This window comes from Tupaia chinensis, unplaced genomic scaffold (assembly GCF_000334495.1).
Source record: "Tupaia chinensis unplaced genomic scaffold, TupChi_1.0 Scaffold000528_1, whole genome shotgun sequence".
Lineage (NCBI taxonomy): Eukaryota > Metazoa > Chordata > Mammalia > Scandentia > Tupaiidae > Tupaia > Tupaia belangeri.
The window spans coordinates 46152-57935 of record NW_006160041.1 but is presented as its reverse complement, the minus strand read 5'-3'; the positions used below and the strand labels follow the sequence as shown (position 1 = coordinate 57935).

Genomic DNA, 11784 nt, shown 5'->3' with positions numbered 1-11784 from the left:
TGTGTGTGTGTGTGTGTGTGTGTGTGTGTGTATAGTTTTTAGAGAAAAGTATATTGAGATCCTTTGCCCATTTTTCAATGAATTATGTGTCTTTTTATTATTGATATGTAGAAGTTCTTTACTTATTCTAGATAAAATCCCTTTTAAAATCTGTGATTTGCAAATTTTTTCTTCCATTCTGTGGATTGTCTTTTTATTTTATATCCTTTGAAGCACAAAACCTTTACATTCTGATGTCAATTACCTATTTTTGTTTTGTTGCCTGTGTTTGTAGTATCATATCTAAGGAACCATTGCCTAATCCAAGGTCACAAAGACTTACTGCTGTCTTCTTTCTAAGAGTTTTATCGTTTTGGCTCTTAAATTCAGGTCTTTGATCCATTTTGAGTTAGTTCTTTTCCACTTCGTTGTATATAAGCTAGAGGGTATATTCACTCACCAGAGATACATAGAGAGACAGAAAGGGAGGGAGAAGGAGAAAACACTCTCCCCAGTGGAGCATGGTCACACTGAAATCCTTTCTCCTTCACTTCTCCATTCTGTTGGGACTTTGGGCAAACACATGCGTGTACCTGGAATGTTTTTCAAGCTTCCAGAGCTGGGATTCAAACCACATAGTCAATTAAGTGAGATCCAGCTCCCTTAATTACTAGGCCACGGGACTGGCCCAGAGTTCGTTCATTTTTATGGTTTGAAGTAGGTGTCCATCTCCCCCATTTTATCAAGCGATGACACTGAAGCTCAAGTGCCTAGTGACCTCTCCAAAGTCAAACATTCCAACACAGCCATCTTGCTTTGCTATGCTCCTTTCGAAGAGCCAAGTTTTCACTCAAGGGGCAGAAGGGTTGTGGGGTGTAGGGGAGGATACAGAGGTAAACCATGGAGGAGCTTGTCACTAGAGCATGACCATGTGCCCCCTTAGAAAAGGGGGACTGAGCAGCCACAGAGCAAAGCACATCAGGGAGCCCCAGCCTATGGCAGGATATCCACAGCCTCAAGAGGTGGCTAATTCCAGAGCAAGTCCAAAATCTCACCCAGCACCTCAGTACACTGACCGAATCTGTCCACATGTCCTTCTAGGTTCCCAGGGTCCAACCTCATGCCAAGCTGCCTCATGCCTTTTGGGCACAGTAGAAGGAAGAGAGATTTTGATGAATCCGACTGCTCCATCAGACAAGCCTTTCCTATGAGAGGACTCAGTTTCATTACCAAGAGTCCATGCTGCCAGTGGATCTGGGGATACCAAAGTAGGATGACAAGCATTGACTGACGAGGCCACTTTGCAGAGCTGCTAAAAAAAACCTAATGGCTGATGGGAACACAGCAATGACCTTAACACCACAGGAAACAAGATAAGGGGTCATAGGAGGCAGCTTAGGGGAAAACAGAGGGTTGGAGGGCCTTCTCATTTATGGTTTATGATGATAACGAAAACTCTGGCTGCATCAACAACCAGAAACAGGAAGGTCTGCTTACTTCCCTGAAACCCGGGACATAGACTCAACACATTGGATAGGCCTGCACTTTGGAACAGGTGACTCTCTACACATGGACTCAGTCCCAGGCAAAGGTCATTTATATGCTGATTACACTGTGGTCAGCGTCATCTTTACACTCAATGCCTCACTCAATCTTCACAGTGAAATTCTTTTTTTTTGGGGGGGGAGAGGTTTTTGCTATAGGGTGCCTGTGCTCGCCAGACAGACAGAGAGACAGAAAGCAAAAAATCACCCCCCAGGGGGGATGGCCACGCCGCAATCCCTTCTCCTCCGTTCTCCTCTCGGGATCTTAGGCATGCACACACACGCGCCCGGCGTGAGTTTTAAGCCACTGGGTCCAGGATGCGAACCACGGCCGACTACGTGGGAGTCCAGCGAAAAACTCAGAATTTCACAGTGAAATTCTGAGTTTTAGTTCCAGAAGGACCAGTTTGTCCAAGGTCACTCTGAGCAACAGAGACAGCCTTTGTGCGCAGCGGCTTGAAAAGTGAAGCTAAGCCCAGTACCTCCCTCAGACCCCAGAAGCAGCACCTCTAGTTAGGAAGCCAGGGTAGTGCCCTACTCTCACCACACATAGGCCCCTCCAAACACTCAGGCCACACAACTCTTCCAAGTGCAAAGTACCCTTTAGGAAAGGAAAGGGCAAGGAACATATTTTTGAATCAATTATAAAACTAACTTGCATAATCAACACACTGGAAAAAGTATTATAATTGCAATCTCATCTTACCTGTGTATGTCTTATAGTTCAGCATGTTAAAACTTACCCTACATTAGTTCATTACATGATCATAGCAATACTAAGCGGTCAGTACTAGTATTATCTCTATCTTAATATAAAAAAGTCTGGCCCAGTCTCTCTGGCACAGTTGGTAGCATACCAGACTCCGAGCTGACAGCCGCACACTGACTGGGGTTTGTGTCCTTGGCCTGGTTGGCCTGAAAACACAGTGGGCACATGCATGCATGTGGGTCTTGGTGGTCTGGAGAGCTGGAGAAAGAGATTGCAATGTGACCAAACCCTGGGGAATGATCTCTCTCTCTCTCTCATGTATGAGTACACATTCCTTTTTTCATGAATTGAAAAAAAAAAAAGAAGGAAAATCGAAGAAGCTACAGACTTCCTGAACTTTTCCAAGGTGTCCAGTTTCTGCTAAGAACATACAGGTCCAGCCATGTCCTTACCACCACCTCTCTAAGGGACCCTGTTCTAGGATGACAGCAGGTATGACCAACCTACGATTCTAAATAAAAGCTTGGATGCTTGGGGCCTGATGGCAAAGATCCAATACCGCAGGGGCCGGTGTTAAACACGTGCAGAGCTGACTTTGACTATCACTGTTCTCCCTCAAACTTTTTTTTTTTTTTTTTAACTAATGGCTTTTTAAAAATGTGCTAACAAAGTGTTAGGAGGAAAAGTGGAAATTAAGGATTTCAAACATGAGTTGGGAGATTCTGTTCTAAGAAAGGACAGATTGGCTCTCTCTGCCAAACAAGTATGAGACCAAAAAAAAAAGCATCTGAGTCAGGGGGAGGAAGGCCAATGCTATTTCAAAGAAGCACAAATTAAAAACCAATTATGCAAGGCTTGCTAAAAACTGTTAGTGGGCTGTCTTTATGTCTGAAGTCACGAGAAACACACAACATTTACACAGCACGTCAGTTGGATTGGGGTAACTTTTAACAAATTTATTCATCTATTCCATGAAATAAGAGACAGAGAGGGAGTGGGGGGAGACAGGTACCCCCAACAGGGTGCAAACACCACGATCCAATCCTCAACCTCAGCCAGTATCGTGGGTGTATGCACATGCACCCTGCATGCACAGAGAGCCCTCGGGACTTGAGCCTCCCCAGGTTCAACCTTCCCCTGTTACCTCAGCTTTGTGGAGCACTGCCTTATTCCTCTGCCACCACAGCTGGCCTGGGGCAACGTTTTTGGCTCAGGTTAAACACAGGTGAACCCGAACATCGCGGTCCCTTTTATGAGCAAACTAGGGAGACCCCTGTGGCTGAGAGTAAATGTGCCTTCTAAGGTCACCCAGTGGTTCACACAGATTCCAAGTCACACTTCGTCAAGGGTAAAAATACTCTACGTGTTCTACAGAGGCCCTGAGGAAGTTGGAAAAATCACCAAATTGAGATCCCCAACCAGCTAAGTCCCTCCTGCTATGACAAGGACATAGATCCAGCCACAGGAGGGATATATGCAGGAAACCACACCACAATGGAAAAGGCAGCGTCTGATGGGATGCCCACACTGACCCCTCAAGGGGGAAGCCCTTGGAATGCTCCTGACAAGGATCAAAAGAGCCCCAAAAGAGGTATAAATGGTTTAGAGTTGCATTCCCAACTGGATCTGAGTAATCTCTGAGCCTATGAGCAGAGGCACGGACAGTCTCTTTGGCCTCTGCCCTGGGAGGCCCGGACTCCATAGCTCTGGGGTAGGGTCTGGAAAGCTGTACTCTAAGAACTTGACCAAGCTCTTGGTGGTCAGTCCAGTTCGAAAGTGGTTGGTTTGATTTTTATTGCATTCTCTTTCTTCTGACTCACGTTGCTTAGATTCAGAAATAGAAAAACTAATAAACAGTACTCAGAGGTAAGAACTAGGAGACAGTGAAATCAGAGGACGAAAAGCTTAAATGACTTGCAAATACTGTTCAAGCCAACAAGCAGGTATGCGTTAAACATACAACCCATGCAAGGCACACAGCAGTCTGGTCAAAGTAAAAAAAAAAAAAAAAAAAAAAAAAAAGCAGTCCCTGCCCTTTGGACCAAAACACATAATACAAACTCAAAAATAGGCTGGTGGCACAGATAATGTGAAGCAGACTGGGTATGAGGCAACAGGGAGTAGTGGGGACTGTGGTGAACTAAAGGCTGTATGCTAATACAGTGAGCATCTGCTCCTCAGCTCCAGCCTCTTGTTGCCTATAAGGGTGTGGGCCTAAAGTGGCTAGATAGTCTGGTTTTTAAAAAGGAGCCAGAAAATCCACATTTCCTGGCTTTTAAATATAGCAACTCATTCAATTAAAAAAAAAAAAAAAAGAAAAAGAAGAAAAAAAGAAAAGAAAACCACACTGTGAGGGCCAAACAAGATTCATCTGTAGGCTGACTCCTGCCCCTGGAATGGCAGTTTGCAACCTTTCTATCCTAAAAGATCGTTCAGTCCAACGTCTCTTGAACTCTTGAGTCCTCTCTAGACTGCGGCAGAGTGGCCAGAGGGTCAGGGGGTCCCATCCAGCAGGTTGTTAAGTGAGTGTCTGGTGTGTGCATATGTGGGTAAGGGTGAGGCTTTTGGCTTCTCTCCCCTTCCAAGTGAAAATGCATTCCAGGCCGGAGGCAGGGTGTGGCCACCATAGCCACAACAGCCTACTCAAGATGACCCGGGCAGGGCTAAGATCTTCCATCCAGTGGGGACCACTTGGTTGAGCAGTCCACTCACTGTAAAAGGCTTCAGAATGAAAAGTAAAGGAAGAAAAGCTCTGGAGAAAGCCAGACAGCAAAAGAGTCTTAAAAGAAAATTGTTGGGGGAACCAGCAGTTAGCGTAATGGCTATGTCGCTGGACTCCCACGTAGTCGACCGCGGTTTGCGTCCCAGACCCGGTGGCTTAAAATTCATGCCGGGCGCGTGTGCGTGCGTGCCCAAGATCCCGAGAGGAGAATGGAGGAGAAGGGATTGTGGCGTGACCATCCCCCCTGGGAGGTGATTTCTCGCTTTCTGTTTCTATGTCTCTCTGTGTCTGTCTGGCGCGGGCATGCGCCCTATAGTGAAAATCTCTCCAAAAAAAAAAAAAAAGAAAAAAGAAAATGGTTGGGGCCGGCAGGTGGCGTGGTAGTTAAAGGTGCTAGACTCCCACATGGCCAACCGTGGTTCAAGTCCTGGACCTGGCGGCTTGCTTTCTCACTTTCGTGCTCTCTGTCTCTGTCCCTCTGTGGTCAAATAACAATAAACAAACAAAGTTAAATTTTAAAAAAAGAAAATTGTTAAGAAGAGAGAGGCATGAAAGAAGCAACAGCTCTAAGCATCCTAGTGCCGAGGGTATAACATCCACAGAGTGCCTGGCCAACCATCAGAATGAGCAGTCTGTGTTTCGTGAGGCTGACTCACATGAGGTTCTGGGTTCAAGTTCAGAGACCTCCCTGGGGAAACGGGGCACATACATGCCCATGATCCAGGGCTAGCTGAGGCTGTGTGTGGATCACAGTGTCAGGACCCTGTCGTTTTCTCTCTCTCTGTCTCTCTGTCTCTCCCTCTCTGTCTCCCTTCCTCATGGGAGAAATAAATATAACTTAAAAGGGAAACAATGTTTAAAAATGAGTAGTCTTGCTACTGCCCATCCCTGTGGTCTGCTTAAATGTTCTTCATGAAACTGACCACTACCTGATCTTTCATATTATACAGCAGTCTGCTTGTTTTTGGATACCCTCACTACAATATATAGCTCTAAGGGGGTACTTTGTCCACTTGGTCCATGGTCTGACACCCAGTGCCTGACACCATGCGTGGCACACAGTAGGTGCTTAACAAATATTGGTGGAACGAATAGGCTGCAGGCACGCATTTGGCACCAAAACGGTTTTAACATTATGTGTTAACCATATAATAATAACATCGGCACCAAGGAGTGCATAATTCACAAACCTGTTGCTTCCCTTAATTCCTCCAATTTTCTTTTACTGAGCTGCCTCCTGAGTTTGGACCTGGCCCAGGAGACTGCTGGCCTCTGTAAGGAAGATAGCCCGAGATCCTGTTCTGACAGAGCTGCCTACACAGGAGCATGGCACTCGCTTACATACATTCTCTCTCTCTCTCTCCCTTGTCTGTCTGTCTGTCTGGGGCCTGGGAGATGATGAGGCTGCAAAATGACAGGGCTCAGCACTCATCATCAGAATGATTGAACACTCATCATCAGAATGATCGAGCATTCTGGGGCCAGGTTCACTGGGCCTCCCCAGCCCAGCAGAGCTTTGCTTGGAAGCCTGGAAGGGATATAAGGGCATGGGAGGCAGCACCTACAGCTTTGGGCCTGGAGTTAGACAGCCTGGGCTCACTTCCCAGCTAGTGCTCTTGGACGTCAACAAGGCTTGTTGACCTCATCTTCACTGTGGGTACAAGGACAACAGTAATCACTTCAAAGGGTTCCTACGCAAGATAGATGAGCTCATTCACAAGGAGGACCCAGTCCTATGCCCAGCAATTGGCTCAGAGCAGGTGAGATATGGCCATTACAGCAGCACAGCAGCACCTGGGCCCCCAGCAATACCACATCTCAGCAGTGTGACCCTGAGTGACTTAACCTTCTCCACAGACCTCAAATTCCCCTCCTCCAGTATCAGGATACTATGATCGCCAGGATCCGGTAAGGAATAAAGGGGATCAAGCATGTCGAAGACCTAGCACAGGGCCTGGTATATACTGGCTCCTTAATAAATGCGCACTAGTATCTTCTTTCTATTCATGCAACTTTTACAGAGCTAAGAGCCGCTGTGCAAATCTACTGAAGGCAGTTTGCCATATGCAAATAAACCTTCGTGACAGCGGTTCTTCAGCTGCAAGTTTCTGTCCCCACCCCCTTTGGGTTTTAGTTGCTCTAGCAAGCAGCTCCTCTGGCTCCTGCCCCTGGGTCTGGCCTAAGAAGCTTCTGTAGGTCAGTTCCTGGTGCAAGGCCAGCCTTCCTCTAGCCGAGCGAGCACACTCTGCAGCTCCATCTGCCTGTGCGCCCCCACATGCTGCAGTCTGACAGCAAGGCAGAGGACATGCAAATATGCCCTAAAAACGGCTTGTTATTTTCACGGCCGGGATGGTGCATGTTTGTGGGTGCCTGTGAGGACAGCGTGTCACTGTCAGGTACAGGGCATATGCTACCAATTTGGAGGTGGCTGTGAAATGTAAAAATACACAACCCAAATAAAGACCTTTTCCAAAAAAGAAAGCTCCTCTAGTGCCTTTGTGGAGGAGAGGCGGTAACTCAGCTCCCAGGTAAATCCCAGCCGGGCCCAGCCCTGTCCCCAGCACCTGGCGCTTCATCAACCCCACACAAGATCTCGGAGGCCCAATGAATCTGCTCCGCTATGGGCTCAACAGGTAACTAGACTGTGGAATGACCCCAAAACGGATGCTTTCAAGTCATGGGTCTGGGAAGGTGACTAGCAGAAGGTAAAAGATGAGAGTTCTCAGGGGCCAGCAGGTGGCATGGTGGTTAAGGCCCTGGACTGCTACATGGCCAATTGCAGTTTGAGTCCCAGACCCAGTGGCTTGGAAATCATACCCAGCGTATATGCACGGCATGCCCCAAATCCCAAGAGGTAAATAGAGGAGAAGGGATCGCGGCCTGGCCATCTCCCTCTCAGGGATGATTTTTCACTTCCCCTCTCTCTCGTCTTTCTCTGGCAAGCAATGTGCCCTATGGAAAAAACTTAAAAAAATAATAATAATAATCAAAAAAAGCAAAACCAACAGTGTACACAGAATAGTAGGGAACTGTAGGGGTTGGTGGCCCACTAGAGAGGGGAGAGGGAAGTGGCTCTCTCCTTTCCATTGAGCTATTGCCATGCTGGAACAAGACAGCGTGTGACCAGATCTTCCAATTTTTTTATCGAAATTTTCAAGTGAAATGTTGGTTCAAGTTTCTCTTAAAACATTGTGCAGGCCAAACAAAACACATCTGAGAGCCAGCTCCAGCCCGCAAACGGCGTTTGCCACCCCTGGGCAAGCCCCCAGCTGCCCTTCTTTGCAGTTTTTATGTACTCATGGGGAGAAGGGGAGCTGTGCAGTAGTTGCATAAGAGACCCTTCTCCCCTGCCAGTACCCAGATACTTTTCTGCATCCCAGTGCCCCTCTCTAAAACTTCCAGCTGTCCGAGCCCCGCCCTGGAGGATGAGCCTCCATCGAGGCACGTCTTGGCCCGTACAGACTCCCTGCAGGCTGAACCACCGCAGCACCTGATGCTCAGGAGCTTCCCAGGCCCTCACCAGCCCTGTCTCCTCTCCACCTCCCTCCGCTGTTTCTTTCTCCCTTCCAAGTGACAGCTACTGTCAGGCCTTTGAAGAAATGGCCCCCCTGGAGGCCTCACTGGAGCAAGTCTTGGGACAAATAGCTGGAAATACTCTCTGCACTGAGACTAAGCCAAGCTGGGCATTTCTGACTCTACTGGAGGCCTCACTGAAGCAAGTCTTGGGACAAATAGCTGGAAACACACTGCACCGAGACTAAGCCAAGCTGGGCATTTCTGACTCTTGCCAGTCCCCCGGGACAAGCTGCTCTCCTGCCAGGTGGACTCATAAGAGCTGCAGGTGGAAAGGACCTGAGAAGGGGGTGCCCCATGTGTGGGTCTTTTACAAACAGCATCTAAATGATGCTGGGTGACTGAGGCCATGCTCACTGCCTGCTTGAGAGGAGAGGCCACACTGTCCTTCTTCCAAGTTCCCTCGTGTCTCTCCAGACTGGAGCCAAGATGGGAGGAGGCTATGATGTGGCTCGTGATGATCATTTTTCAAGATAACCCAATTTCAGCATTCCTTTTTTAGAACATGTGGACATTACCGTGCTCTCCCCTGATCCTTTCAACACCCCAGCAAGACCGCCCAAATATTATTACTCATTACTGTTATTGTCACTCTTCTGCCCCTCAGAGAACCAGAGACAGGCTAAGCATCTGGCCCTGGTCCAGCGCTTCTCGAACTTTACTCTGTCCAGGAATCTCTAGGGGATCACGTTAAAATGGAGATTCTGCTTCAGAAAGTCTGCAGCAGACCTGGGATTCCACACTCCTAATAAGCATTGGTGATACCACAGCGATGCTTCTGGCCCCCAGGCCACACTTTGAACAGCAAGGCTAAGCTCATAGCCCAGGGCCAGAGCCAGGACTCCCACCCAGATCTCTACCCTTGGATTCTGCCTGCGGGGACAAGGCCAGCTCACCTCACTTTTCACGGGTTGGGGCCTCTTGCCCAGTTTCACCTCCAGGAAATGCAAGGGGGCGATCATGGCCCCAATGTTGCGGATGTCGGCGTATTTTAGCTCCTCTGTGGTCAGAGCCGAGCTGGGGAGTCCAGTCAGGGGGCCGAGCCCTGGCAGAGAGCCCGCGGTCACGGAAGGGTCCGGGATCTGCCCAGGCATCATAGCAGGAGGATCGGCAGGCCAGCCTGGAGGAGGCAGGACAAGAGCAGACAGGCACGGTCAGCTTGAGGGGTGAGAGGCTCCAGGAGGGGCTTAGCCCATGTCCTGCCAGGGCCCGTCTCTTCCTTTACCGATGTTCCTCTGAGTCCCTTCCCCTCCCAGTTGTTCTTCCTGCCTGTAAGTCCTTGTTATAGAGAAAAAGTGGATCAATTCATTCACACCCAGGTCATCCTTGGCACTGCCAGGAGTGCTTGTTTTTTTTTTTTTTGGAGAGGTTTTCGCTACAGGGCGCGTGCGCTCGCCAGACAGACAGAGACAGAGAGATAGAACGCGAGAAATCTCCCCCCAGGGGTGATGGCCACGCCACAATCCCTTCTCCTTTATTCTCCTCTCGGAATCTTGGGCACGCACGCACACGCGCCCGGCGTGAGTTTTAAGCCACCGGGTCCGGTATGCGAACAGCAGTCGACTACGTGGGAGTCCAGTGACATAGCCATTACGCTAACTGCTGGTTCCCTCTTTGTTTTTAAGGCAATACTTAATTCATGGTAGGGAGCATTTATTTAGCACTTGCAATGTGCTAGGCTCATGGTAATCCACCCCCCACCCCCACTCTGAGACCCGGTCAGAGATTATTACACAGAGGGAGAAGCTGAGGCTTAAAAAAATAACTCCCTCAAGGTTGTCCATGGTTAAACGGGCGGCCTGGGATTGAAATGGCAATGGATTGCCTCTGAAGTGAATGAACTATACTGGTAGACTCGCAAGCACCTCTGCACCTGTGTAAGAGGGAGTTATTTTAGGTCTGGCATGGATCCTCCCCTCCAATCACACATCCTATTCTGCATACTTGTTAAAACACCTTGAATATGAGACGAAGCTGAGTATGCGTCTGATAGCTAGGAGGAAGACATTCAGGCCAAGAAGATGCAACTAATTAGTATGTGCTTCCCCAGTGGAACCCAGTCCCAGAAAATTCCTCCATGGTCTCTTCATTCTCAGAGCAAAAGCATATTCAAGCTGTGCCATACTCAGACGTTTTACAAAGGAAGACAGATTCAGGCATAAAAGAAGGGTGTGAATTAGAAGGTCAACAGCAAGGGAATTCTCATTTTTTCCTTCACTTTACTGTGGGAAATTCTTGGGTGAGAAGCAGGTCAAGAAAGCTTGTCTGCCAAGAAAGCCAGATTCATCTAGGCCCTTAAGGCTCCTACGTGTATTAGAGAGCCCATTTTGGCCTCAAGGGCAAGCCACATTCCCCATCTGAATTTTGCTTTGGAAGGTGAAATTTGGTTCCCTATCCAAGTCCTGTGTCCATTTCTCAACAGGTTCTGCACTCTGAAGGAAAAAGCATGTGGGTAATCTGCATTCTCACACAATGACTTCCACTAGATATCACTCTGTTGGAAGAAAGGTACATGCAAATGTCCGGCCGCCCTGCCGTTTCACCCTCAGCACCGGCCGCATCTGTCCATAAAGCCATCCACACGGAGCTCCCTACCTTGCTCCCAAGTCTGTATTTGGTGCCCCCAGCTCTTTCATCTCCACTTGCTCTACCTCCCCCAGCTGGTCCCCTCAGCCCCGCCTTCCCACCCCACATCCTTTCTCCCCCTCCTTAGTACCCAGTGTCCCCTGGGCCACCTCGGAAAAGGATCTGAGACTCATTCACGTTGAATTATAGTCTTAGAGCTGCAGGAGGCCCTGTGCTCATCTAAACCACATCCTCATTTTGCACATGAGGAAATTGAAGCTCAGGAGGTTAAATGACTTACCCAAGGTCATACAGCTAGAGAGGGACAGACCATGGCTAGACTCCTGGTCCCTGAATTTTAGGATCAAAGCTTTCTTCTTCTACCTTTTGGTTTCCCCTGCTGGGGTCCAGAGGTGTTGATGTCTTTGGCAGAAGGAACGATCCTCTACTGATATTAGCCCATAATAGAGGGCTCATCCCTTGCACAGTGGACCCCCTGCCTTCCACAGAGATCCAAATTTAGGAAGTTCCCTAAGCAACCCTGTGACAGCCACCTCCCTAACCTCAGATGGACTGGAGCCCAGGGTCAGCAAGGGAGCCACCCCTCCCACCCTCTACAGCTGAGCCTGCAATGCAGTGAGTGCCTAGGGCTGCCACACCAGGAGGTCGCTCCAGGGCATTGTAGATACTTG

At 48.6% G+C, this 11784-nt stretch overlaps 1 protein-coding gene across 1 annotated transcript in view; it reads right to left on the bottom strand.

Annotated features, from left to right (window-relative positions):
• The window catches only part of JDP2 (Jun dimerization protein 2), a 60983-nt gene that overhangs the window by 40591 nt on the left and 8608 nt on the right, over nt 1-11784 (bottom strand). The window contains exon 2 of the mRNA XM_006157035.3: nt 9424-9647. Coding sequence (XP_006157097.1) covers nt 9424-9624 — 201 coding nt within the window. The 5' untranslated portion in view covers nt 9625-9647. The remainder of the gene's footprint in view (nt 1-9423; nt 9648-11784) is intronic.